Below are 26712 nucleotides of genomic sequence, written 5' to 3'. Positions count from 1 at the left end.
TGGAGTTGGGGGTCGGCGTGTACCGGGCGGTGGGGGGGTCACTGGGGGGTGGGGGGGTTCAGTATGGACCGGGCAGTGGGGTTGGAGTTGGGGGTCGGCGTGTTCCAGCTGCAGAGCGAAGCCGCTGGGAGAAGCAGGCGGGCGGGCGGGCGGCCGCCGTGGGCAGGGCCATGCGCGGGGCAGGGCTCCCCGTCAGACCCGGCCCCGCCCGCCTGCACACAGCCCCGGCCGGCGGCTCCATCCCGGGCACCCCAGGGCCGTGGCTGCCGCTGCCGCGCTCCAGGATCGCGGGGAGCTGCCGCTGCTGGAGGCCCGGTGAGTCTGCAGCGACTCCGACCGCGGGCTGGGGACGCGGGGCGCGGGGCAGCAGCGCCGCCCAGTCCGGGGGGCTCCGTGGGCCCCCGAGCGGGCATCCCCCGCACAGAAATAGATGGGCACCCCCGTGTGCCCCCCCAGAGATGGGCAACCCCCCCGAAAAAGATGGCACCCCCCCGATGAGCACCCCCGCACAGAAATGGATGGGTACCCTCCATGTATTCCCCCCTCGAGATGGGCACCCCCGGACAGAAATAGATGGCACCCCCTGTGCGCCCCCCCCCGAGAGGAGCAACCCCACACAGAAATAGATGGCACCCCCCATTTGTCCCCCTGAGATGGGCACCCCCCCGCACAAAAATAGATGGGCACCCCCCATGCATCCCCCTGAAATGAGCACCTCCCCCACAGAAATAGATGGCAACCCCCATTTGCCCCCCTGAGATGGGCACCCCCCGCACAGAAATAGATGGGCACCCCCCATGCATCCCCCCTGAAATGAGCACCTTCCCCACAGAAATAGATGGCACCCCCCCTTTGTCCCCCTGAGATGGGCACCCCCCGCACAGAAATAGATGGGCACCGCCCATGCATCCCCCCTGAAATGAGCACCCCCCACAGAAATAGATGGCACCCCTCATTTGCCCCCCTGAGATGGGCACCCCCCGCACAGAAATAAATGGGCACCCATTGTGTGTCCCCCCCCCAGAGATGGGCACACCCAGAGTGGCACACAGACAACACCACTGTCTGCCCCCCCTCAATTAGGGCCCAGCTATGAGCACCCCGTCTACACCAGCATAGACAGATAGCATTGTGCTCCCTCCCACACAGCGGAGTGCCTAGATTGAACACCCCCTGCATGCCCAAAGGATAGACTGGTTCCTCGGTTCATCCCAGAGACGGACATCTCAACAGCTGGGCACCTTTTGCGCATCCACAGAGATAGCTGTGCCTGTACTGCGTTCCACACGGTGTCGATCCTGGTGGTATGAAAGGAAGGATGGCCGCCCAGTTTTTAGGGCATAAGCCTGGGAGGCTTTCAGATCCCTGGGCCAAAACCAGCGGCCCTTGCTCAAGCGAAACTTTTGGTTAACAACTGAGTAAGGACCTGAGGATTTGGCCCACTATTAGTACATCAGCTGGGCATATTTCTGATCTGCTTTTCTCAGGATGCACTGTTTTGTTTGTGTCTTTCCTGGGTTGTGTTGTTTTACATCACATACAGTTGCAAGGTGAATGTTAGCTGTGGGCCTGATTCAAAGCTCACTGAAGTCGAACAATGTGAATGTTGCCTTTGATTTCAATGACCTTTGGATCAGGTCCTTTGTTGCTTGTATATTTCACTAGTATTTGGAAAACAAGAACCCTGCACTTAAGGGAAAGTGAGCCCAAATTTGCTTTTTCCTTTGGCCACTTTCTCTGCCTTTATAATTTAAACTTCTGTAACCAGGACTTACAGTGGTTTGGAAGTGGGTGTAGAGGGGTCTATCAGCAACTTGGCTCAATTTTTTCCCCTGGGCCTGTGTCCTCTGCCCTCCCCATTACCTTAAGCACTGCTTAAAATCTCATGGCCAAATTCTGTTCTCGGTCACACTTGACTCCTGTGTGACTGAGAACAGTGACTCCTTTGGGGCTCGCTCCAGTGGGACTGAAGGTGAAATCTCAGCCCCTTGCGTATCAATTTTTACACACATATACTCAGTGGTATGAAGTATACAAACATGCTGTAGTGTACCTGATACGTGAACTAAAAGGTCTCTGCCATCTCTGATTTCTCTGATTTTATGAGTGGTTCATCATTGATTTCATTCTGCAGACCACTTCCCCCTGCTGCTTGGCATTGAGTATGTTTTGTCCAGAGAGGGTTCCAGAGACCACTTTAGTTAGGCTCACTCAAGAGAAGTAACTTGAGGGTAGATAACTTGAATGAACTCTGCAGTGAAAACATAAACCACAGTTTGAGAGCCGCAGCTTGCACGTCTTCTGCCTTGACTGATTAAGATTTAACATGTATTTGAGTTACATGGCACTCTGACACACCCTCCTGCACTCTCCGCTTCTCAAAGGCCCACAGCTGTGATTTGTAATGCTGATCTAATGGATTGTCAGCAGGAGACTTAAGCTCTATTCCTGTCTCTGCCACCGTCTCATAAAGTAACTTGGGCAACTCACTTAACCTCTCCGTGCCTTAGTTTACCCATCTGTAAATGGAGGCAGTGACCCTCACCCACCTTTGTGAAGTACTTTGCTGAAAAAGAGCTCTAGGCACACAAAGTATCATTAGTCATGAAAACATGGTTGCTGGGTTTGAAAAAAAGGCCGCTTACCAGTACTGTACAATTATGAAAAACACAATACGAGGTAAATGTGTTGTTGGTAGCTCTGTAGCTAGTATTGCTTGTTTTCTGTGTACTCCCCTCTTCATTTCTAACAAGGCTGCCTGCCTAGAGGGCAGCTGCTGTTCAGTGAATCATGTTACAGACATGGCACACATGCTGTGCCTTCTCATGGAGACATCACTCCAGTTCCTTCTTGTTTGATTGTTTCCCTAAATCGAATATAAAGAAATCATTCAGGCTGAAAGTATATGGTTACCTCCTCTTTGTATATGGGAGAGAAACATAACAGTGGATTATATAAACAGGTTGTGCGCCTGCTTTATCATTAAGGGACAGTGTGAATTTATCCAGATATTGTCTAACAATTCCTAGAAACACAGAGAAAAATCAAGCCAAACCACAAAAACATTCTTTATTTACTCCTGTTTGCTGCTAAGGGTGTTTTCCACCAACGCCATGTGGTTGCAAGAATGTTCAGACTCTAAAAATACCCTGTGCATCATTTATTGTTATTTAATATTTCCACTGAAGCTGTGCCCAATGGCTTTGATCGGGATCAGGGCCCCTTTGCGTTAGGTGCTGTGCAGGCACAGATAAATGGACCCTGTCTCAAAGAGTTTACAGTCTGATTGCAACATTGTACAGCAAGTGAACCGAACAAACAACAGAGGGGAGAAGATGAGGGAGGATGAGGGTAACAATGAGATCATAAAAAGAAAAGGAGTACTTGTGGCACCTTGGAGACTAACATGTGAGATCATGTGGTTGCGCAAGCAGCTATGTGCGTTCACAGCTTGGTGTTTCTGAATAATTTACAAGGTTTAGCTATAGCTGCGTCAGGAACCCTCTCCCTGCAACCTTTACTAGCCCTTGCATTATAGTATTCATAATTGCTCAATAAATTCTCCAAGAGTTACAAGTTTCCTTGAAGAGTTTCTAAGCCAGGGCTTCTTCGCCTGTGGCTGTGACTCTGGGGGCCGGGGGGCGGGGGGGATGGATGTCGCAAACAGGTGTCAAGGGGTTGTGATCACTTTGTGCTTTTCATATTGCTAAATGGGAAAGGGCTCCTTGCTAGACTGGAGGAGAGTGGGGGATGGAGGTACTAGTATGTAAATGAGACCTGATGTGGAAAAGATCCACAGCTCTAGGCAATTAGGGTAGGACTGAGAACATCGCACTGCTTCGGCTGCCAGTTTTGGTTGGACATATTCCTGGAGGTTTCATCACATCACGTAATCTTTAATTAAAAAATTAATCTTTAATTCCGGCTAATAATTTGTGTAAATTTTTTTCTAACGACTGTGGCACCAGAATTCATAGCCTTAAAAGTTTTTCTGTGCATTTGTGGTGACGACATGTTTATGGCAAAATTAAATCAGTCCAGCAGGACGTGCTGTGGGAGATCTTGGCAACCACCCTGTTGCTTTTCACAATGGGCTCACAGGTTTATTTTGTTTGTTTGGCATGCTGCAGATGGTCACCTGATCACAAAAATCCCACCCAGAATTTAAATGTCATGCTATTGGGAGCACAGTTCACGCAGTGCAGGACACTTGTAACCCCCCACTGGTCTGGGTAGCAGATCTAAGAGCACTTTCTTAGCTCTCATCAAATGACCTCTCTGAGGGCCTGATTTGTCAAACTCTTGTGTGAGTGGGCCTTGCTCACATGAGTCATCTCCACAAAGTCAATTGATCTACCTGTGTGAGGAAGGGTTTGCTGTACTGATTCCTGATTCTGCATCTACAATAGCAAATCTATACCCCCTCTCCCCTCCCAGGAGCATAGCACTCCCTACCCCATACGTGGGTATTGGTCCTGTACTGATTCAGGAAAAGGGTTACCTGCTCAACAGGCCTTCGGGCTACAGTGAGGAAATGGACAGATGGAGGGTATCCAAAGAGTTGGGAGCTGCCTTCTAAAATGTTCTTATAACTCCCAGGTCCAGGAGGGTAGTTCCTAGCTGTGGTTGCTCTGAAGCATCTCTGTGACTTTTCACGCTCGTAGTTACCGATTCCCGTGACTCAGCTCCGCCATAGCAACTGTTAACGATGCTAAGCCTGCGCTCTAATTTTGCTCCCACCCGGTGGAATGTATATCCATAGCTGACCTTGGTCTACTTCATTTCCACAGTATGCCCAGCCCAACCCCTGGCAGATGCTGAAGGTGCGTGGCATTGTCCAGGGCTAAGGGCGGTGGTGATGACCTCTTACAAACTACTTTGCAGGCTATACATGTGCATCGGCGCTGAAATGCAGCCACCTCTGGAGTACGTAGTAACACTGCACAATGATTTGGGACAGGAGGTGTAGAAGGATCCTATATCCAAATGAAACTGCAATTTGGGAAGGCAGACAGTGACTTTATTTGGAATTTGGTTAGGACTACGCCCCCTACTGTACATATGAGCGATAGCATCTTGCGACAGAAAGATTCTGGCCAAAATTTTCAATTTCAGATGCCTAAAGTGAGACACCTAAATCCATAGCCTGCATTTCAGAGATACTGAGCAAGTTAGGAGTTGCTCTGGGAACTCTGTACCTCTGCAAATCAGGCCACGTATTTAGATGTCTAACTTAAGGTATCCAGGGTTAAAACTGTGTGACATAGTGACTTTCCCCAGGGCACAGAGGGCAGAGTCAGCAGCCAGGGCTAGACCTCAGTTCCTGGCTCACAGCTACGAATGAGTTCAATCTACTTTTCTGCTCTTGTCCTCCAGGCACCAAAAAAAACCCCATGAAGAATTCTCCAGCACAGTGGTTCTCAACCTTTCTTTTCGCGGACCACTTGAAAATTGCTGAGGGTCTCGGCAGACCACTAAATGATCTTTCCAAATGTTGTTTGTACCATTAGCTAACTATTGTAACGCGCTTTGGATAAAAGCGCTATATTAAAAAACCCCTTAATAATAATTAAAAGTTTTTTTGTTGTACAAATAAAAACACACAACTCATATTTTAATATCAGTACCTCACCTTTCTAATTCTGTGGATGTGCCCTCTCTCCCCGGCCGCAGCAGCCCCCGAGCTGGGGCTGGGAAGGAGGGGGGGGTGTCTCTCCCTCTCTCCCCCACCGCAGCAGCCCCTGAGCTGGGGCTGGGAAGGAGGGGGGATCTCTCCCCCATCACAGAGCAGAGGCTGGGAAGAAGGGCCGTTTCTCCCTGGCAGCTGCAGCCCTGGAGCTGAGGAAAGTCGCCTTTTTCTCTGGCCGCCGCAGCCCTGCACGTCCCAAATTCCCCCCACCCTCTCTTCTCACCCCATCGCCCCTCCCACCTACCCCCATTCCTTCCAAGGCCACCACCTCACCTTACATATGGGTCTTCTCCAGGGTCCAAGCACCTAATTACTGGAGCCGTGCCTGCACGGGCTCCACTAATTAGGTGGGTGGCCCTTCATTCTCTCACGTGCGGCTGCCCAGACACGCACCTTAGAGGGAACTATCCGCAGACCACCTGAATGGAGCTCGCAGACCACTGATGGGCCGCGGACCACAGTTTGAGACCCTCTGCCCCTGCACATCTCATCTTGGCTGGACTTTGCAAACTGCCTTTCCCTGTGTTGGAACTCCAGGATCACTGATTTTTTGTCTGGCGATGCCCTGGCATATTTTTGTCATAACTCGCCCTCATCCAGGGCCCTCGTGCTCTGTTCATTGTACAAGATGCACAACTCTCTCACTGGCTGGAGACAACACAACTGACAGACCATGCAGTGTCGGTGTTGAGAAGTACTATGGCTCAGCACACCTGAGCCTGCCTCCAGGCCAGAAAACAGCGAGACCTGGCATTCCGGTGACTCTCCTAGGATTTAAATGGTGACGCCAGCTCTTGTCATTTTTGATGGCTAATCTCTGTAAATTGTGAGACGCCAATTCTCGGATTAATACATATGGGGACAAATCCTGCCTTCAGCTCCCTGTATTCAGCTCCCTTTGGAGCTGTACATGTGTATGTCTGAGGGCGGAATTAGGCCCATTTTCTTTTCTTATAACCCTCCACAGACTTGCTCCAGTCTTTTCTCTTGCACCTTCTCTCTTTCCATCACTTCCTGCGCCCTCCACCACCTCCTCACTTCACACACTCTCATCGCTGTTGGTGCAAGAGCCTTCTCCCCTGCAGCTCTGCCCTTTGCAATCTTCTCCCTGTACTGTTCTGTCTCACTGAGCTACGGTTTCAGGGTTTAGACACTTCCACCTCGTGCCCTATGTGCTCTTTGAGTTCACAGCCCAGGGGCTGAACACAGAACAGCAGCCAGGCCTCCTAAGCAGCAAATCTAAGCAGATGCAAAGGACGTGGGAGTTGCTGTAAGATTCTGTAGTGCCCATCCCAGTTCCACACACCTCAGGCTTAGTGCTTGTGCTACAGATGCTCTAGCCGGAGAGATTATAAAGTTAGATTTGAGGAGCTTTTCCCCTAGTTAAAATACCTTTTCTTTTGAAACTGCCAGGCCAAAATGTTCCAACATGGGTGCCTAAATCCATCATTTAGGACCCTAAATAAAAGCAGCCTGAGCACCTTGTTGACTTTGATAGGATTTGTGGGGCCAGCAAACTCTGGAAACTCAACTACTTTAATATAGGTGCCCAACAGCCCCCACATTAGAGCATTTTGGCCCCAGTGAGTTTTAGGGCTTATGAAATGTGCCTATTTACGTCCTTCCCTTCTCATCTGAGAGACCCAGTGGTCAAGGTGGTTGCCAGCTAGTGGAAACCAGATTGGAGCCACCAACTCACTATGGAGAGCTAAGTAACTAGCAGGTAGGAATAGCTTTTGGTCTCTGCCTAGTCTGGGTTTGAAGGTGTGACCTAGAAGGAAAAGGTTCCACAGTCCAATTCTAATGTCCTGACCCATTCAGTCCCCCACTTGGGTGAGTGCTTTGAATGTATCCTTTGACTGATAGAAATCAGATGGCGTTTGGGTGAAATCCTGGCCCCATTGAAATCAATGGCAAAACTCCCACTGACTTCAGTGGGTCCCAGATTGCCCCTTTGTGTAGAAATAAAACATACCTATTTAATATATGATGTAGTAACAGCACGCTGAGCACCTTCTGTCCAAGGATTTCAAAGCGCACACACAAGGATGTACCAGTAAAGCTGGTAGGTATTATTAGCCCCATTTTATAGATTCACAAATCAAGACACGGAGCAGTTAAGAAACATATTCCCAGTTGTGTCTTCTAATGTTGGTGCTTTGATTTTTGGATGCCCAGCGTGAGACGCCTGGTATCTGATTTTACAGCAGTTCCTGTCTGCTAGAGGTGGGGGTGCTCAGCATGTCTGACAACTGGAGCCTAGATGATCAAAAAATCACTGGATCCTTTACTGCCACCTATTAGACCTTGGGTGAAATTCATCCCTGGTGTAAATTCATTGAATCTGCCCTCTTATATGTTACTACATGGACAGTGCAAGCACAGAAACCGATTCTGAGCTCTGCTACGTGAGTGTAAATCCAGAATTATTCAAGTGAAGTCTGGATTTGCACAAGCGTAGCTGAGATCAGAATCTGTCCTTTAGTTATCTGAATGCACAGCGCTTGCCATCTTCAAGTTGTAGCAGTTGGCAGGAAATGTGAAGATGGCAGGTTTATGTACCACAGGAAAAGGAAGTGAAGACTGCGGGTGCAGGGAGCTACTAACAACAAGTATGTTATGTTCTCTCAGTTTCGCAGCCAAGGGCAGTAGTAATTCCCAATGGTCACACGGGTTGGGGCTGGGAAATATTTACAGTCGTGCTAGGGTGCTCATTTCAAAGTAAGTTCCATTTTTTTTCTCCTCTGCTATTTGCTTCTAGACCAAGTTACTTCTACGATTGTAGAGGAGTGAGTTTGTTCTAAGGTGATTTGACTGGGGAGTGCAAATGGGCAATGGGCCCGATCAGAAATGCAGAGCAGTGAGTGGAAAGACTCCTGGTTCAGTGGACTCTGGATCAAGTCCATTGTGAGTGCATCTCTCACTACATCCTTTCAAACTCAGCTCAGTAGATACCCAAAGACATGATCATCTGGTGGCTTTTTGGTGGGAGGTGATGGGAGGTGGTGCTCTCAGTCTAGTTCCTCGTGGGTGCCTTTCAGGTGAGATGCAGGAGGGCTCCTCACTTGAGAAAGCCCCGTCATTGTCTGGGAGTGTCTAGCCCAAGGAACTGACAGCAAGTCTCCCCCAACTGGTCTTCACTGCTGAGAAGGAACAGTTTCTTTCTGATAACTATCGCAGAGAAGCCAAAGACAGCCAGCACCTTGAACTGCAACCGGAAGCCAGTGCAGAGATTCAGTCACCAGAGCTATGTGCTCCTAGGGAATGTCTACACTGCAGTGTAAGCCCAGGGTTAGTGGGACTGGAGTCAGCTAGTCTGTGTTAGGGAACCCTGGGCTTGAGCATCTACATTGCATTTAAACCCTTAGTTAAGTTTTTGCTCAAAGGTAGGGCTCTGGCGTCTGCACTGGAAGACCTGAGTCAAAGTAACCATATCCCAGAGACCATAGTGTTCCTCCCCCCCGTGTTGCCGCTCTAGACCATGGTGCACTGTGGGGAAACTTAACTGCCTTCCCTACACGTTACAAGTTTGCTCTCCTTTGCAAAGTCATGAGGTTCTCTGATAGTGTGCTTGCAGATCGGTGGTCAGAAGAGAATGGGTTAACTCTGACCTGAGCCGTTGACCTTTGCCAATGGGTGGTGGCTTCCGTTTTCAATAGAGTGGATTGCAGATTGTTGGGATAGAAAGGACTAAGGAAGTTGTCCCATGGAATTGTGGGATACTTGCAGATGACTCCTGGGACCTGAGTCAAGCGCGGCTGTGGCTACACTGCAAAGCAGTAGGGATCGGAACCTGTTTCCCAGCTTGACTTGAGCTCGGACCCTCCAGCCCTGCAGGGTCTCAGCACTAGGTGAGCTCAATTGCAGTGTGGACGTAAGGGGATTGAGCCTTGAGCTTGCGCTCAAGCATGGGTTTACATTGCAGTGTCGACATACCCCTTGTGACCTGCCTCATTCAGCCATTAAGCAGCTGCATTCGGCATCCGCTGATGCCCTAGGGGAACTATCAGGTTCATCTCAATTCAAGAACATTATACTTATTGAGCCTGGAAATGACAGCCATGTGTGTGGCTGTTGTGTGGCCCACATTAGAGAGGAATGGTCACAACTTCTGGCCAGCTACAGATAGTAGGAATGAAAGGAAGCAGTGGCCCCCACTGCTATCTGGGCAGCCATGGCTCCAACAGGGACGGAGGCCATTAGCCATCACGACGACTGGTAGACATAACCCTTCAACTACTGGCCTGCCCATTCTTCTACACACTGCCACCAAGCACTAGGCATATCTTGTGCAGGTTTGATCACTTCCTCTCAGCTCCCAGTCTCAGCCGGGTAGTGGGAAGGTAATGAGCCAGCAGAACCTAGCTTTAATTCAAAGGAGACATAGAGCTGAGTGTCAGCTAATAAATCTGTGCCCCAAAATGATTTGCAGTCCCCCTTAGTGGCTTCACATACACATTGAACAGGAGGCATGACAAGACGGAAGGCAGAGTTTCTTTGAGGAGAAGGAATTCTGGAGCTAGTCAGGAAGAAAACTTTTATGACAAATTCCTAAGTTGTTTTGTGTGTAGGCTTCAAAATGGGCCCACTTTGCATTTTTAACAAACTTTTGGCAACATATTTGTGAATTGAAATTGTTACCAAAACTTTACATTTGCCAAAAACCTTGTTTTGTAAATGAAAAGTTTCCATAATGATGTTTGATAAAGATGCCCATGAAAAATGCTTCAAAAATTTTTGCAAACAATTTAGCTAACATCGATAGTTTTTGCAAAAATATTTTGATTTTTAAAAATGGCCCTTTTTCAACTAAAAAACTTTGTACTTCAAAAAATGTCAACAGTCTCTAATGATTTTGCTGAAGGACCCCCCCATCCGTCCTCACAAGAGCCTGCAGGCAAGTCAACAAGACCTTGTAGCCCATGGCACTAGAACCTTGCCATAAGTGACAAGCATGCTTTTAGCACTGCATAAATGGTAATAGAAATGACCTGGACGGTTGCTAGGAGGAGATCATTCACCATTGCTATTGTCACGTTATAGAGAATCACGGTCTTTCTTAAACAGGAGACATTTATTAAAGAAAACAACCGCAAGTGCAGAAACAAACAGACTTCCGTGCAGCTCCAGTTCCAGCTTTGTCACTCTTCTTTACCAGGTATCACACAAAGACATCTAGTGACTGACTGGATAACATACTGCAAGTAAACATATCAGATCAGTACAATCTCTGTCTCTCAGTTCTGAGGCCAAAGTGATGGGGAAATAGAGAATTGTCACATAGCATCAGATTTTCCTCATTCAAACCTCTCCACTAGACTTAGACCAAAAGTAAAGGTCTGGAAATGGTTTGGGTTTGCTAACGCTTTTAAACCTGTTTTGTGGCATTAATAAAAGGGAAAAAGAATCATTCTCCTTCAATTTGCACATTTTTACTGGGCTTGTAATGACACAACTTGGCTGTGGTCCCCTCAGTCTTTCCCTTTTCTCAGATCCCAAACAAATGACACTTGGTTGCTGTTGTTTGGGAGCAGCCAAAATAATTGAATCCTCCAGAGAGCGGGGTGAGGACAGATTCTGAAATAGATGCCCTACAAATGAATGCAGCTTTCAGCTGAGGCTATACCCCCGCGAAAGGGAGAGAATAGAAGCTCTGTGAAAGGGAAACAGGCACTGCTGACCGTGGATTTCTTTTCTCTGTAACATTAATTGCTTGTTGCTTTGTTCACCACATGACTGCTGGAAATTGCCAACTGGTTCCTGCTCGTTAGTGTCATGGGCTCTGTTTAAAATAAGCCATGTAGGAGATTCTTAACTTAGGGTTGTTTATCCAGGTTTCAAGTGTGTTTCTTGTGATTTTTTTTTTTTTTTTAATATCAGGATATTATTGTTAAAATGTCTAGCCGGGGTTTATCCCTTTAAACATCAGCGCTTTCCAGACCGTTAGCTACATGATTGCTTGGAGTGTCAGTCTCTGTCTATCATTAGCTAAGCGTTTGCAGGTACACTTGAAGCCAATGGGAGCTTGAGGGCTCAGCACTTTTGAAAAGCAGGCCCTATGTAGATTCTGGATGGCCTACACTTTGACACACACCGTACTAATTGTAGCTAGTACTAGTCTAGTACAGACGCTGATGGGATGGTTACTAGCAAAAGTTGCAGAGACCTCTCTGAATGTCCTCTGTGACTTGCAGTGCCAAGGGGATCTAATAGGTGTGACCAGGGAGCCAGGGTTGTATAGTGCCAGCACGGCCTGACCTGCTCTTAACCCCTCTGCACAGTCTCCCCCAGCCTTTGAGCAGACTGGGCAAAGAGCCCTGCATATTCAGGACCACACAATCATGTTGCTTTGGCGGTGTATTAGTGCCCTGTTTGCAGGAGAAGGGGCCATCACACCTGTGTCTGTCTAATCCATCTGCCTAGCTAGATTTGTACATTGCGCCCACCAGCATAGTATCCGATCAGCTACGTGCTAGCCACAGTCTGGATCCTCTTATGTCAATGCCACAATGTTCAGGTGAGCTTTGGTTAACTTAAACTCCAACCAAAGCCCCAGTGCCATCCTCTGACACCAGTGCAAGCAGCTGCAGTGATCCCTCCGGGGCCATCCAGGAGGTCTGGGCCCCAAGACCTTCAGATAAACAGGTTTGTATTGTGTAGAGCCGGGTCTGCAGGCTCCAAAGGGTTAACAAGGGCCTTGGGTCTTGTCACTCAAGCTAGCGATACCCATTTCACCCTCCCTGTTCTGGTATGACCTGTGCTCACTGGTAGCCTGGCGATTACCACCCAGCTTTTCCGTGGTAGGGCTGAATTCTTGGCTGCTGTTTGCTTAAAGGAGAGATGGGGAAGGGTTAGCATGGTGCTTTGGTTACACACCATCTCCCTTGGGATGGGCTAGTGGGCATCCCCCAAGCAATGATTCCACAGAAGAGAGGCTGATGATATGCTGAAAGGTGAGTACCAAGTGCCTGCACATGGAAGCTCCAGCTGTCGCAGGAAGTTGCTACACAACTTTCTCTCCGTGTGGCTTGGCCCTCAGTGATCTCTGTGCTGTGACTGCCTCTCTCCCCATGACCACAAAGGCCAGCTGATGTGCTCGAGCACCCAGTGCCCGGGTTTAAACATCAGGGGCCTGGTGCAGGACATTCCCAGCAGGTGACCCTCGCTTCTGGACCTTGTTGGGGACAATCGATGCTGGATTGTGATCTTGGAGAGTGCCATTGGGATGGAAATCCAATCTGGGGCTTGACCGGACCTCACCTTGCTATTATTCAGAGTCATCTGAGCCCTGAGGCGGTGTTACAGCTCCAGAACCGTGGTGCGGGGAGGAGCGTGTTTGGCTGCTCCCTGTGTGTGGGAATGGAGGGCATTGAGGGAGGCTGAAATGCTTCAACTGAGTTTTCAGCATCAAAGCTCAATAATAATTAAAAAGGGATGTAGCAGGTCAGGGACTGGGAGCCCAGTGGGGAGTGCAAGGTCAGGCTGCATTACCAGCTGGTGTGCCCAGAGCAGCACAGGGTCAGCGTAATGCAAACCCCATGGACTGTTCGATTGTCAGCTGGAGACACCAGACAATGGGATTTCTACATTACAATAGAGACCATCCGCTCTGTGAGATGCGTGGACGTGTTTTCCTTCAAGAGCATTATTTTTATTATTATTTGTATTGGAGTAGCCCTAAAGGGGGAGTACAAGGAACCAATGACACACTATGCCGGGAGCAGCCGATATCCCATAAATCCCACGCAGAAAACCTCTGCCACATTTGTGATATTACAGGCTTTATTGTGCCCTTACCGCACAGCCCCGCTTTGGGGTCTGCGCAGAGCTGCACACCCCAGTGTGACCTGTGGGAGGGATTATTCCTGAAGGAGGCATGTGGGAAGGTGATTGCTGCTTTGGCCTTGAGGTGCAGCACACACTCACTGCAGTGCGTGGTCTGATGTGCTGGGTGGCCCAATGAGGGAAGCAAGGCCCTGCGGCAGCCCTTGCCCATTGGAGGGGCAAGGGCTACTGCAGGAGTTAGTCTTGTGCAGTCCCAGCACTGCCGTGGTGAAACTCCCCGCCCCCCCATGCGGAGGGCCAGCGTGAGGCTGAGGCATCCTTAACTCCCACGTCAAGCTCTATTTCGGAGGCTTAAGTGGTGCCTAGGCCTTTTGCTGCCCCTGCACGGGAGGGAGTGTCAGGCTTGTGACTGTGCACGGCTCTTGCACCGCCGTGCAAGGAGAGGCAGCTTCTTTGCACTCTCCCCCCACTCGGGGCCCGAGACAGCCTTGCTGTAGTGGGAGTTTTGCAGGACCTAGTGTGAGGAGACTGGACCAGATCCTGGCAGGTGCTGAGCTGAACGTCAGTGGGAATTGTGGGTGCCCAGCAGCTTCTAGGATCAGGCCCTTTATGTGTATCCAAGGCACCAGGAGACAAAATACTCCGAGTGAGTTCTGCTTAGCATTGTCAACCCACTCCCCCGCTAGCCTCTGGCCCCTCCTTCCCCATGATGCTTTGCGTCTCCTCGCTGTTTGCTAGCCACGATAGCTCCGTGCCAGGCAGTGCTAGCCGGGTGCTGCAGCTTTCTGTGGGAGAGAAGCACTGGTCTGGCTCCAATCTCTGCACCTTCCCTGATGCAGCTGAGCTCGGGTCAATCATCCTTGGGGATAGGAGGGAAGGTTAAAGCTAAATAGGGAAGGGAGCTGAATAGAGAGAGCCAGATCCTCCAGTCTATTAGAGCTTCTTTGTGCCCTTCTGGAAGATGGAGCCACTGGAGGGTTTTCATTCTGCAGGGGGATCCTCCGGTGGCAGCCACTGAACTGGCCCTTCCTGGCTGCTGACACAGGGGGCATGGCTGGAGAAAAAGGGCTGTGGCTGGTGCATCCTTATGCCATGACGATCTGCGGCTGCCAGGACAGCAGCATGGGCAGCCCGCGTAAAACGGAGCAGTCCTGAAGCTGCTCCTTCTTCTGGCAGGGAATGGCCCAGCACTCACATAACTCCAGGATTGGGGGACAGGGAGGGGGAATGGGACCCAAATGTGGCTTAAAACCCTTTTGCGCTGCTCTTCCTGAGCTGCACCAAATGCACCACAGGCCAGGATCTGGGCCACAATGTTCACAGGAGAACCGGCGCAACAGCGGGTGACGACAGCAGCACTGCACAACACAGTTGTCGTGGCTTCAGTTTACAGAAGGACTCTCCCATGTGAACCCTTCTGAGCCGTCCTAAACCAATTCTTTCAATACTGTGCCAAGGCCGCAGCCCTTACTGAGGACACTGTCTGAAAGGGCTTTCATGCTTCAGGGTTTTTGTTTTTTTTTGCCAGTGCCCTGTTTAAAACCAAAAGAACTTTGTAAATTTCCCCTCTTGAAGGGACCGACGGGGACTGAGTCAGGCTCAGCAGACAAGTTCCCCCATTGCCAAACATGGGAAATGACAGCCCCACGAGGTGTTATTTTCAGAAAGCAAAAGAACCGGCTGCTCTGCCAGAAACTCTTTTGCAATCTTAACAGTGTCTGCAGAAAGCAGGAAGTTCCACCCAAATCTCTATTTACGGACTGGTTGGGTTGTTGGAGGAAGTGGGGAATGCCGGGTCACTGCAAAATCAGGCTCAGAACCTTCATTTTTGGCTCTTCTAGGACTTCTTAGTTCAGGGGCGTTGGCTTCAAATGTGGATCTCCTCCTGTGGTGGTTGCCATCTCCCGGCCTTCTCTCCCTTTGTGTTTGAGTGATGTAGCTTTGGGAGGATCTGTGGAGCCATTAGTTAACATGCCTTTCCATACCAGATCATACAATGGGTCCACCAAGCCTTATATCCCATCTCGGGCAATAGCCAGCGTCTGTTGCTTCAGAGGAAGGAGGAAATCGTTCAGGGGTGGGCAAACTTTTTGGCCTGAGGGCCACATCTGGGTATGGAAATTGTATGTGGGGCCATGAATGTTCATGAAATTGGGGGTTGGGGTGTGGAAGGGCTCCGGCTGGGGGTGTGGGCTCTGTGGTGGGTCCAGAAATGAGGAGTTCAGTGTGCAGGAAGGTGGTCTCAGCTGGGGCAGGGGGTAGGAATGCGGGGGGGGGGAGGGCAAGGGCTCCAGCTGGGGGTGCAGGCTCTGGGGTGCGGCTGGGGATGAAGGTTTGGGATGCAGGAGGGTGCTCTGGGCTGGGACCAAGGGGTTCAGATAGCAGGAGGGGGATCAGGGCTGGGACAGGGGGTTGGGCCATGGGAGGGGGTCAGGGGTGCAGGCTCCAGGCGGCACTTACCTCAAGCAACTCCCAGAAGCAGGACGCTGCCCCATCCGCAGGCACCGCCCCTGCAGCTCCCATTGGCTGTGGTTCCCAGCCAATGGGAGCTGCGGGAGTGGCACTTGGGATGGGGGCAGCATGCGGAGCCCTTTGGCTGCCTCTACGTGTAGGAGCCAGAGGGGGACATGGTGCTGCTTCCAGGAGCCACGTGGAGCAGGGCAAGCCCCCAACTCTGCTCCCCAACTGGAGTGCCGAAGTGGGGCAAACCCCAGACCCTGCTCCTCGGTCGGAGCTCGAGGACCAGATTAAAATGTCTGAAGGGCTGGATGCGGCCCCCGGGCCATAGTTTTCCCACCCCTGAAATAATTCATGCCCCCAAACCAAACTCTCTTCTGTGTTTACTTACATATGAACCGTCTCCATGACGGTGGTTGTTCAGTGCATGTCAGGAGATAGGCACTGACCCCGCAAACATAGATGCACACGTTTCTCTTTACATATCTGAGGAATAGGAATTCTATAATGAGGTCAATGGAAGTACTCAGATGCATAAAGTACAAGCATAGATAGGTGTTTGCAGGATCGGGTCCATAGCAGAGTTTTGGAAAGAAAATTAGCCCTTAGGCTTCAGAGTTTCAGCCAAGTTCTAAGGGATTAAGATGAGACCTTCATGGGGACAGGTTACCCTACATCTGCCTACTGTGGGGTTTTTACACCTTCCTTTGAGGCATCTGGTGCTGACCACTGTCAGAGACAGGAGAGTGGATTAGCAGAACCGTGGGTCTGATCCAGTCTGGCAATGTATGTGTTCCTTGAGGCCCCATTTAGGAATGAGGATGTCCCTGCGCTAGACACTGTACAGACCTATAGCAAAGAGATGGTCCCTGCCCCAGAGACCTTAGGGGCTGTCTACACTGTAATAAAAACCCTGTGGCTCAGAGCCTGGGTCAATAAACTTGGGCCTGCGGGGCTCACGCTATGGGGCTAAAAATTGCAGGGTAGAGATCGGGGCTCGGGCTGGATCCTGGGCTCTGAGATCCCGCAAGGCAGGAGGGCGTCAGAGCCCAACCTCCAGCCCGAGCCTGAAGCCCAAATGGCTGCACTGCCGTTTTTAGTCCCACAGTCTGAGCCCTGCGATCTCGAGTCATCTGATCTGGACCGGTCGCAGCCACGCTACAGGTCCTTTGTTGTAATGTAGACATGCCCTTAGAGCCTAAGAATAAAATGGGGGACGAGCGGTGGACACAACAAACCGATGGGAAAATCGTCTCGTTGTTACCGGAGAGCTGATTGTAAGCTCTTTGTGGGCAAGGACCGTCTCTCTGTTATGGGTTTGCACAGCATTTATGGCAATGCACTTAGTAAGATCATTCTGAGTATACCAGAGAGAGGTCAGAGCACGTCAGCTGCCTGGCCATAGCTGAGGGCATCACAGGCATTGCGGCAAAGCGGAGTTCTAAGGAAAGTGGCGTTGCGGGTTTTCACAGGGAGATTTTCCCAGGCCGTATAGCCCTCCTCCTCCAGACTGCAGGGAAAAGGCTGAGGGCTAAGACTGTGCCTTCTAGGTGTGGCTCTGCAATGGGAATTGTGTGGAGCTGCATCACCTCCCAGGGAGCCTCAGGCGGCCTTGCATTTTAGGGAAGTCCCCTGTGCTGCTGCCCAGCATGCAGGAGGAGTGGGCCTGTTCCACCACCCGTTAGGAGGGTGCTATCTGTGCAGCCCTCCGTGGTGGGGGATGGTACTGCTTGGGTTGCTGCAGACCCCACGATTTCATGCTGCAGGTTTCCATCTGCTGCAGAAATGTGTCTGGAGCTCCCAGGCCTTGCGAATGATGGGGGAGCTCTGACCCTCTCACAACCACACACCACCCCAGTGCCTCGGAGCCGTGGCTGTTTCTAGGGGCCAGGAAGGCCAGCCCAATGGGGCTTGTGAGGGTCAGGTTATATGTAAGAACATAAGAACGGTCATACTGCGTCAGACCAATGGTTCATCTAGCCCAGTAGCCTGTCTTGTGGCAGTAGCGAATGCCAGATGCTTCGGAGGAAATTAACAGAACAGGGCAATTATCGAGTGATCAATCCCCTGTAGTCCAGCTTCTGGCAGTCAGAGGTTTAGGGACACCCAGACCATGAGGTTGTGTCCCTGACCTTTTTGGCTAAAAGCCATTGATGGACCTATCCTCCATGAACTTATCTAGTTCTTTTTTGAACCAGTTATACTTTTGGCCTTCACAACATCCCCTGGCAAGGAGTTCCACAGGTTCACTGTGCGTTGTGTGAAGAAATACTTCCTTATGTTTGTTTTAAACTTGCTGCCTATTCATTTCATTGGGTGACCTTTGGTTCTTTTGTTATGTGATGGAATAAATAACACTTCCCTGTTCACTTTCTCCACACCACTCATGATTTTACAGACCTCTCTCATATCCCCCCTTACTCATCTATTTTCTAAGGTGAACAGTTGCACTCTTTTTAATATGGAAGTTGTTCATATGTAAACATTTTTGTTGCCCTTCTCTGTACTTTTTCCAATTCTAATATATCTTTTTGAGATGGGGAGGCGAAAACTGCACACAGTATTCAAGATTTAGGTGTACTATGGATTTAGATAGTGGCAATATGATATTTTCTGTCTTATTATCTATCCCTTTCCTAATGATTCCCAACATTCTGTTTGCTTTTTTGACCGCTGTTGCACATTGAGTGGATGTTTTCAGAGAACTAGCCACAGTGACTCCAAGATCTCTTTTTTGAGTGGTATCAGCTAATTTAGACCCCATCATTTTATATGTACAGTTGGGATTATGTTTTCTAATGTGAATTACTTTGCACTTATCAACATTGAATCTGATCTGCCATTTTGTTCCCCAGTAGGGATGTAAAATGTTAAATGGTTAACCGGTAAGCATCAGTCTTACTGGCTAACCCGTCTTAACTGTTAACCTCTGGGCCCGACCCTGTGCCAGCCGGCCCCAGTGTCCCTGCACCGGCCAGAGCAGCCCCAGCTGTGCCTGCCCCAGCCAAAATGGCCCTGGGCCTGGCTGTGCCAACCTGCCGGCCCTTTAATCAGTTAACTGTTTATACAGAATAGTTTTTAATAGTTTAAAAGGTTAACTTTTTAAACGATATTTACATCCCTATTCTCTAGTCACCCAGTTTTGTGAGATCCCTTTGTAACTCTTTGCAGTCAGCTTTGGATTTAACTATCTTTACAGATCCTTGGCAGAACTCTGCTATTTATCTCTCTCCATTGTGAAAACTGACCATTTATTCGTATCCTTTATTTCCTATCTTTTATCCAGTTAGTGACCCATGAGAGGACCTTCCCTCTCATCCCTGACTGCTTAGTTAGCTTAAAGGCTTTTGATGAGGGACCTTATCAGAGGCTTTCTGCAAGTCCAAGTACATGTCTCCCCAAGCCTGACTGACTGGATCTTATAACAATGGGAGCCCCATGGCTGCGTTTCAAGGCAGGTCCTAGAAAGAGGAGACGGGATTGGCAAGGCTAAGCACTCCCTGCATCAGATCACCTCTCTTGAAAACAGCATCTCTTTGGCGGCTCCTTGGTACAGAGCTTCCCTTGGCCTGCAGCTGCTTAACTGCTGCCAGTGAAGGGAGAAGGCTGGAATGTCAACTGAAACAGCAGCTTGCTCAGTAGTGGAGAGGGGTCTGGCCCCTCTGGCGGAGCCCAGTGCTCCCCATCCAGGAGGAGGTGTGCATTTGGTTCAGAAGTTAAGTGGCTCAGCCTGCTTTGCTAACTTATTATTACAGCAGCTGCTGCGCACTAAGCCCGGGCTCTGACTCAATTTTGAGCCCACCCCCTCCTTCGGTCCACACCCAAATCAGTCTGACTCGGTCAGCAAACCCAGATCCTGCTAAGGGATGGCTCAGAGCCCGAGTCCTGCTGTGACTTGGGTCCAAGCCCTGTCATTTTGCAGTGTGGAGGCAGGTCAAGCCATAGAGCTGAGTCAGACGGTCTGTGAATGCAGGCTTCCACAGCCCCAGGCTTAGTGAGCTGTGTAGACACACCGCTAGAGGCCCCCCGCTAAGACTGGGACCTCCCGGCGTTGGGAACTCAAGCTCTGTTCACCTTTCGGGCTGTGCTTCGTGGTATCGCAGCGCCCACGGGGGAAATCTGTAGCACTTTGCAAGCTCAAAGCACAGTGCGGGCCCTTGCTTGCTGTTGTGCAGTGACTCTCCCAATAATTAGGGCAAACCCTCCCAGATCCAACCCCACCCAGAGCACCCCTCTGCCCTGAGCAGCTTGGCCTGGGGACGGGGAGAGCGCTGCTGGTCTCAGCACTGGCCACTAGAGGCTGCTGCGCCTCATTGGCTGCCTCTGTAACCCTGCCTCACGTTCCCTGGTTCCATTCCGGCTTTATCCTGCTGTTCACTGCTCCCATTTGTCTCCTAACTGCAGGGCGAGGGATTGGCTTTACCCCTCTGCAGACTCCCTTCTGCCGTAGGGAGCATGATGACGGCCATCCTCGAGCGTATCAGCACCTTGTCCGTCAGCGGGCAGCAGCTCCGCCGCCTCCCCAAACTCCTGGAGGAAGGCTTCCCCAAGATGCCCTGCACCGTCGAAGAATCCGACGTGCCCCAGCTCTTCCGGGAGCCATACATCCAGACGGGGTACCGCCCTACCGGCCAGGAGTGGCGCTATTACTTCTTCAGCCTGTTCCAGAAGCACAACGAGGTGGTCAACGTCTGGACTCACCTGCTGGCGGCCTTGGCTGTGTTGCTGAGGTTCAAGGCCTTTGCAGAAGCAGAGGAGCTGTCCTTGGACGTCTCATCCTTGCCTTTGTTCATCTTTGTGCTGTCCTCCCTCACCTACCTAACCTGCAGCCTCTTGGCCCACCTACTGCAATCCAAGTCGGAGCTGTCTCACTACACCTTCTACTTCATGGACTACGTCGGGGTCAGCGTCTACCAGTACGGCAGCGCCCTGGCCCATTTCTACTACAGCTCGGACCAAGCCTGGTACGACAAGTTCTGGCTCTTCTTCCTTCCCGCGGCTGCCTTCTGCGGCTGGCTCTCTTGTGCTGGCTGCTGCTACGCCAAGTACCGGTACCGACGCCCCTATCCCCTCATGAGGAAGATGTGTCAGGTGATCCCAGCAGGGCTGGCGTTCGTCTTGGACATCAGCCCAGTTGCACACCGTGTGGTCATGTGCCACTTGGGGGGCTGCGAGGAGCAGGCTGCCTGGTATCACACCTTCCAGATACTGTTCTTTCTAATCAGTGCTTATTTCTTCTCCTGCCCGGTCCCCGAGAAGTATTTCCCGGGCTCCTGTGATATAATTGGCCACGCCCATCAGATCTTCCACATGTTCTTGGCCCTTTGCACGCTCTCGCAGCTGGAGGCCATCTTCCTGGATTACAAGATCAGGCAGGAGATTTTCCTGAGTAGGCATGGACCCCTCTCCATCTACCTGTCCTGTGTCTCTTTCTTCGGCCTGGTGGCCTGCAGCTCCATCACTGCTCACTTCCTGCAGTGCAGGATCAAAGCGGGGCTGGCTAAAAGAGACTCCTGAGAGTCCATTGCGAAGACTAGTTAGACCCTGCCTGGCTGGTGCCGATTTGGTGGAAACCAGCGGAGGATAATTTATAGAGACATAACAAATTGGTTTGTTTGCATAACAGGTTTTTCTAATTTATAACTGAGGGATGGGTCGCGAGCTGGAGCCACTGTACAAGAGCCCTTCCGTCTAAAGCGTTTTTACTTGAGTGGCTGCCTCTTGCAATGCAGGGGTGTTTTTTGAGCCAGATTGGGGCACTTAACCAAGGATGCTTGGATTAGGCGGAGGTTTCTAATTTGTTCCATGCTAGTAAATCTGCAAGGAACACTACACTGAATATCAGGAAAACCTTCCTAAGGGTCGTTAGACTGGAGAGCAGTCTCCTAGGGGAAGCACATGGCTAGAGTCATTTAAGACTTTACAAAGCACAGGAGACTGAGCAGTGTGGATCAGTCCTGTACTGGCAGGGGGCATGGACAAGATGACCTAGTAGGTCTTTTCCATCTCTGCTATATGTGGGCTTGATCCTGCTCCCCTTTAAGTCAATAGCAAAATTTCAGCAGCAGCAGGATCGGGCCATATGAGTCTAAATTTTCAGGGTGTAGCTGCAGAGGTCTGGGTGGCACAGTGATATATAGTGTACAGCTGCACAAGCCCTTTATATATCTCCAAGTTAGATTCTAGTGACTCGTGTTCTGTCAACTCTGCTCTCCTGAAATAAATCGTACCAGGTTCTTAGGATGACTTTGCCAAATCTTTGTTGTAGAGATGGGTCTGGACCAAAACTCTAGATCCATCTATCCCCAGACTTTGGGGATGTTCCAGACCAGATCAGAACTTCGTGCCTCAGGCCCATCTCTGCTTCACTATTTGACTCTGACCCAGGTTTTCTTCCAGGAGACACCTGACCCAGTGATGATGTGAGCGAAATTCCCTCTTCTGTCACTGGGAGATTTTAGCATGGGTGTTTATAGAAATCCAGTACCAGGGCTGCTCATGAAAATTTAAAACAATGAGGTGGACTGTCTCAGGGGCTGGTAATGGGATATGGAGCCTTTCCCTAGTAGATCTTTAGAATCATAGACTATCAGGGTTGGAACGGACCTCAGGAGGTCATCTAGTCCAACCCCCTGCTCAAAGCAGGGCCAATCCCCAATTTTTGCCCCAGATCCTTAAATGGCCCCCTCAAGGATTGAACTCACAACCCTGGGTTTAGCAGGCTAATGCTCAAACCTCTGAGCTATCCCTCCTCCCCTGTTGTTGAATCCAGGCTGGGTCGGTAGTGATGCTGGTGACTGTTTGGTGGCCTGCATCAAATGCGTTTGTGCTCGTAGTTGGGTTACTGGTGGAGCAAAGAGAACAAAGACCCTTCACTGTAGGGACGGTCCCCTTCTGGCCAGGAGCAGTGCTCTTTAATGGGCATTTTGGGGAAGCTGGCACTTGCTGTAGCCTGTGTTGTACTTATGAGGGTAAACAGAGGTCTTCAAGGTTGTGAGTCTGCCACCTTTCATCAAAGCGAAATAACATTAGAGATTAAAACTTAATAATTGGAGAAAAAACAGTGGGGGGGAAGGGGGAGAAGAAGCAAAATGTACCCTCATTCTCCCTTCGATGATCCCGCCTGATGTCCCCCAATGTCTATTGTACTCAGAGCAAAATTCTTCTTCCATTTGCACTGCAGATTTCTATTGAATATTCGACTCTGACTGATGCCAGTGGAGTGGAAGTACCATAAGGAACAATCCCACCCTGGCAGGACTGGCTGATATAATAGGCCTTTGCCCTCTGCTGCGGGAGCAAGCTGTCAGCGGAAGCCTTGCATATGGATCTAGGGCAGTGCGTAACCCTGACACTGTAGTGTAGCCCTCCTGTAATATGGAAATGAGGGTAGGAGACAGTTAAATATTTCATGCTGATGGTTGTGGGTCATTCCCTTCTACCATCCCAAATGAATTACAAAGGTTTGGGTTGCTTAGAACGAATTCGCCAATTGGATAAGTCCCTTCTGTCTACCTGAGTGGGAAGTAGGTGATTGGAGGCTATGAGCCAGATCCCCAGCTGGTGTGAATTGGAGTGACTGCACTGAAGTCAGGGGCGCTTACATCAGCCGTCGAGGAGGCTCTGCCTAGGTACAGTCCTCACAGGCCTAACTTGTAAGCAGTTCTTGTCTTGTCCATTCTGTCCTCTCCCAGTGTTAAATCCCAGTTCCCTTGTGGTTGATTATACCACTGCACTACCCACGTGTCCTGTGCAATATCTCCACACCCAAACGGTCTGATTGTCACCAGGTGTAAATCCCTATTGACTTCAGTGGAGCTACACTGATTTACTCCAACAGAGGATCTGGCCCATCAAATCCAAATGAAACTGGATTACTTAAGTGAGTTGAAACTGACCTTGGAGGTGGGGCTTAGAGATGTGACTGAAGCTTAGTCACTATAAGCTTGAGCTTTAGTGTTCGGTCTGGTTTGGGGGATTTTCTCTGAAACCTCTCTTTTGTGTGTGTTACAACTGCCAGAAGGGCTCCGTTTTGCTTTGATGTTAGCAAACCCTTTTGCCGGGTGAAGGTCAGCCAGGGAGGGAAATGGTTCGCTGGTGGAGGGAAGCAGTAGACAATGGCAGCTGCGGATGCCTGGACTAAAACCAAGCCACTAATTTAGGTGCCTCCCTGTGGATAAATGGCTACATCTGGGCAACCTAATCTGAAACTACTGGCCTTAATGACAAGTTAAATACATTTATGGAGGTAGCAGGGAGGGGATTGGCTCAAGGGATTGCTAATAGGATACAGAGGCTGTGAACTCTGCATTCCTGATTCAAATTCAGCCCAGGTTGGTAGCGATAAAAAGAGGTTTATATGAGAGAGCTGCTCAGGGGCCTGCGTAATTGTAAAATTGCTCTTGTCAGTTTTGGGGAAGAGTCCGTCAGAGCAGATTTTCTTCTTTTGCCTTATTTACACACTAAAGTTGAACCACTGTAACTGCATTGGGTTAAAACAGTACAAACCCTCTAGTGTGGATGCAATTATAGTGGTGTGAATGTGTTTCTGTGTAGGAATGGGAATAACGTATTCTGGTATAAAGCACCTTTGTACAATATAACTGCATCTAAACTAGAAGTTGTACCAGTATAACTATAGCCGGGGGGGAAATCACATCCCTAACCTAAATACTTTGTTATGCTGGTACGAAATCTTTGTGTGGACCAAGCGTAGCTTCTCCAAAGGATGTAAACTAGGCTGTGTCCCAACAGAGGAGGATACACTAACCCATGCCATCTCAGCGCAAGTGTTTGCAAAGCACAGGGGACAAGAATGTGTATCCCTCTTAATGGAAGGACTGAGCCTGGTGCTTTCTGTGATACTATATCGCCACCTACTGGTGTCACAAATCAACTAATTTTTTCCTCCTGGGTTGTTTTTTTCAGTGTTCCCATGTTAACTCTCAGTCTGAGCAGTTACCCCCTCTCACCCCTGCAAATGAGACCAGTAACTGACCTCCTCGGGGAATGATGGAGATGACTTTGCAGGGAAGTACTGACCAACGCTGCTTTTCAGATAACATCCTAAGGACACAGGGTGCTTCATCAACACTGGAGTTAGTGCCATCCCTACCGTCCTTCTCCCAGTGAGCGAGCCAGTCTTGTCTGTTCTCAGACCAGACCACAAACCCTCCCTCTTCCCAAGTCGTCTTGTACTTGTGCCTTACACAGCTGGCTGGCGATTGCTCATGTGGACCTTGTGTGTATGCACTCCTGGGCTGGCTGCAGGTCGCTGACAGTGCTACTCTAAACCCAATGAAGTCATCGAGAGTCCTGCCTTTGACTTCACTGAGGGTGGGTCCTAAGAGGACGTAAATGCCGTCATGTTCGGCTGTCAGCCTGTTACTCCTTCCACAGCTCCCACATGGCCATTTGCAGCTGGTCTTCCTCCTGCTCCTAGAGTCCTTTGCGCCAGATCTGGGGCCCCCCACGAGAAGCTCAGCCAGCAGTGGCATCTGATGATGACCTGGTCGCAAGAGGCTGAGTACATCAGCCTCGGTAGGTTGACTATGGGAAACAGGGTCACAAACCTCCTTGGAGGACATGACCCTCAGATGGAGACCAAGGGCCAAGTCTTTAACAGGTGTGGATCAGTGTTTCCCATTGGAACTGTGCTGATTAACACCAGCTGAGGATCTGGTCCAGTGTGTATTACGCTGCTCACTCTTCGGACTTGCTCATTGGGAATGAGCAGGTTAGAAGCAGCAGCTTTGCCATCTGTAGCCTCATGATTACACTTACTGGTTGATTTTTTACCAAGAGAGCTGTCTTGGTATTGAGGGTGAAGGCAGAGGGGATCAGTTAACCATGAATTTACTTTGAGTGCTTCATGTAGAAGAACTGGGGTGCATGCTTCAGGTTACACATGTGCCTTGGTATTTACATCTCATGCTGGCTGGGTTTTAAAAGCATCGCTTGCTACTAAACAGGAGTAGTGAGTTTTGCATTTTTTTCTTTGGGAGTGTGGGAGAGGTGTAAGTATTATGCACAAACCCTCCCTCATTTGTCCCCCAACTTTGTATTGTTGAGACCTCTGAAAACATTGTATTGTATTGACAGCTGTTCAAAAGCCTCAGTAATAAAATCTACAAAAGCAAGACGAAGGGGTGCAACGTGAAATCTGTAACTCCACCAACAGGAGGGGGAATGTGATGGTCATGGCTGTAAGTTGTTCAGCAGAAAGTTTGGCCTTAAAAAGTGGATGACAATAAATAATAATAATGAATGTGCTTTACTTGTCTTTCATCTGTAGATCTCAAAGCACTTTTCAAGCCTCACAACAGGCAGGTATTATCTCCCTTGTACAGATGAAGCACAAAGTGGTTAACTGTGACTAGCTGGAGAGATTGTGACAATGCATCAGTGGCAGAGCTATGAATGTAGGGCCTGATTCAGCAAAGCACTTAAGTGTGTGCTTAAAGTTAAGCACGGGAGAGTAGTGCTCTTGACAGTCAATGGGACTAGTCACATGCTTAAAATTAAGTACATGCTTAAGTGCTTTGCTGAGTTAAGGTCAGAACTCCTGATCATTGTTCCTCCTGGCTGTAGCCATCTGGTCACCTACAACTACACACTGTTTTCCAGCGAGCTCGTAAACCGTGGGAGGAAAGTTTGACTTATACAGGTTGTCTCCAGGAATCTGAGATGGGAACATTTCCTCCTTCTACTACCGCGTTTTTTTAGTTTTTTTGGCCCTTCATATATAACAACATGTGAGTCTGTTTGCGCCCCCTGGCTAC

General features: G+C 49.8%; 1 protein-coding gene across 2 annotated transcripts; it reads left to right on the top strand.

The window, feature by feature from the left end:
• The first annotated feature begins 197 nt into the window (after positions 1–197).
• PAQR8 (progestin and adipoQ receptor family member 8) lies at positions 198–26198 on the top strand. 2 transcript variants are annotated; one of them, XM_043542119.1, is made up of 3 exons: positions 206–315; positions 20336–23320; positions 24860–26198. In XM_043542119.1, exon 2 carries the CDS (start codon positions 20387–20389, stop codon positions 21446–21448), a length of 1062 nt encoding a protein of 353 aa, XP_043398054.1. In that variant the 5' UTR covers positions 206–315; positions 20336–20386; the 3' UTR covers positions 21449–23320; positions 24860–26198. The 2 variants fall into 2 exon arrangements, with proteins under 2 accessions (XP_037749807.1, XP_043398054.1); XM_037893879.2 differs by having other exon boundaries at positions 198–315; positions 20336–26198.
• Positions 26199–26712: the final 514 nt, after the last annotated feature.

The sequence above is a fragment of the Chelonia mydas genome, chromosome 3 (genome assembly GCF_015237465.2).
Source record: "Chelonia mydas isolate rCheMyd1 chromosome 3, rCheMyd1.pri.v2, whole genome shotgun sequence".
NCBI classification, from domain to species: domain Eukaryota; kingdom Metazoa; phylum Chordata; order Testudines; family Cheloniidae; genus Chelonia; species Chelonia mydas.
Note: the sequence above shows the minus strand (reverse complement) of the source record. Positions and strands in the feature narration are given on the sequence as shown.

Bases quoted from the DNA above. Each gene is read 5' to 3' on its own strand.
- PAQR8 (XM_037893879.2), top strand. From the start codon at position 20,387: ATGATGACGGCCATCCTCGAGCGTATCAGCACCTTGTCCGTCAGCGGG.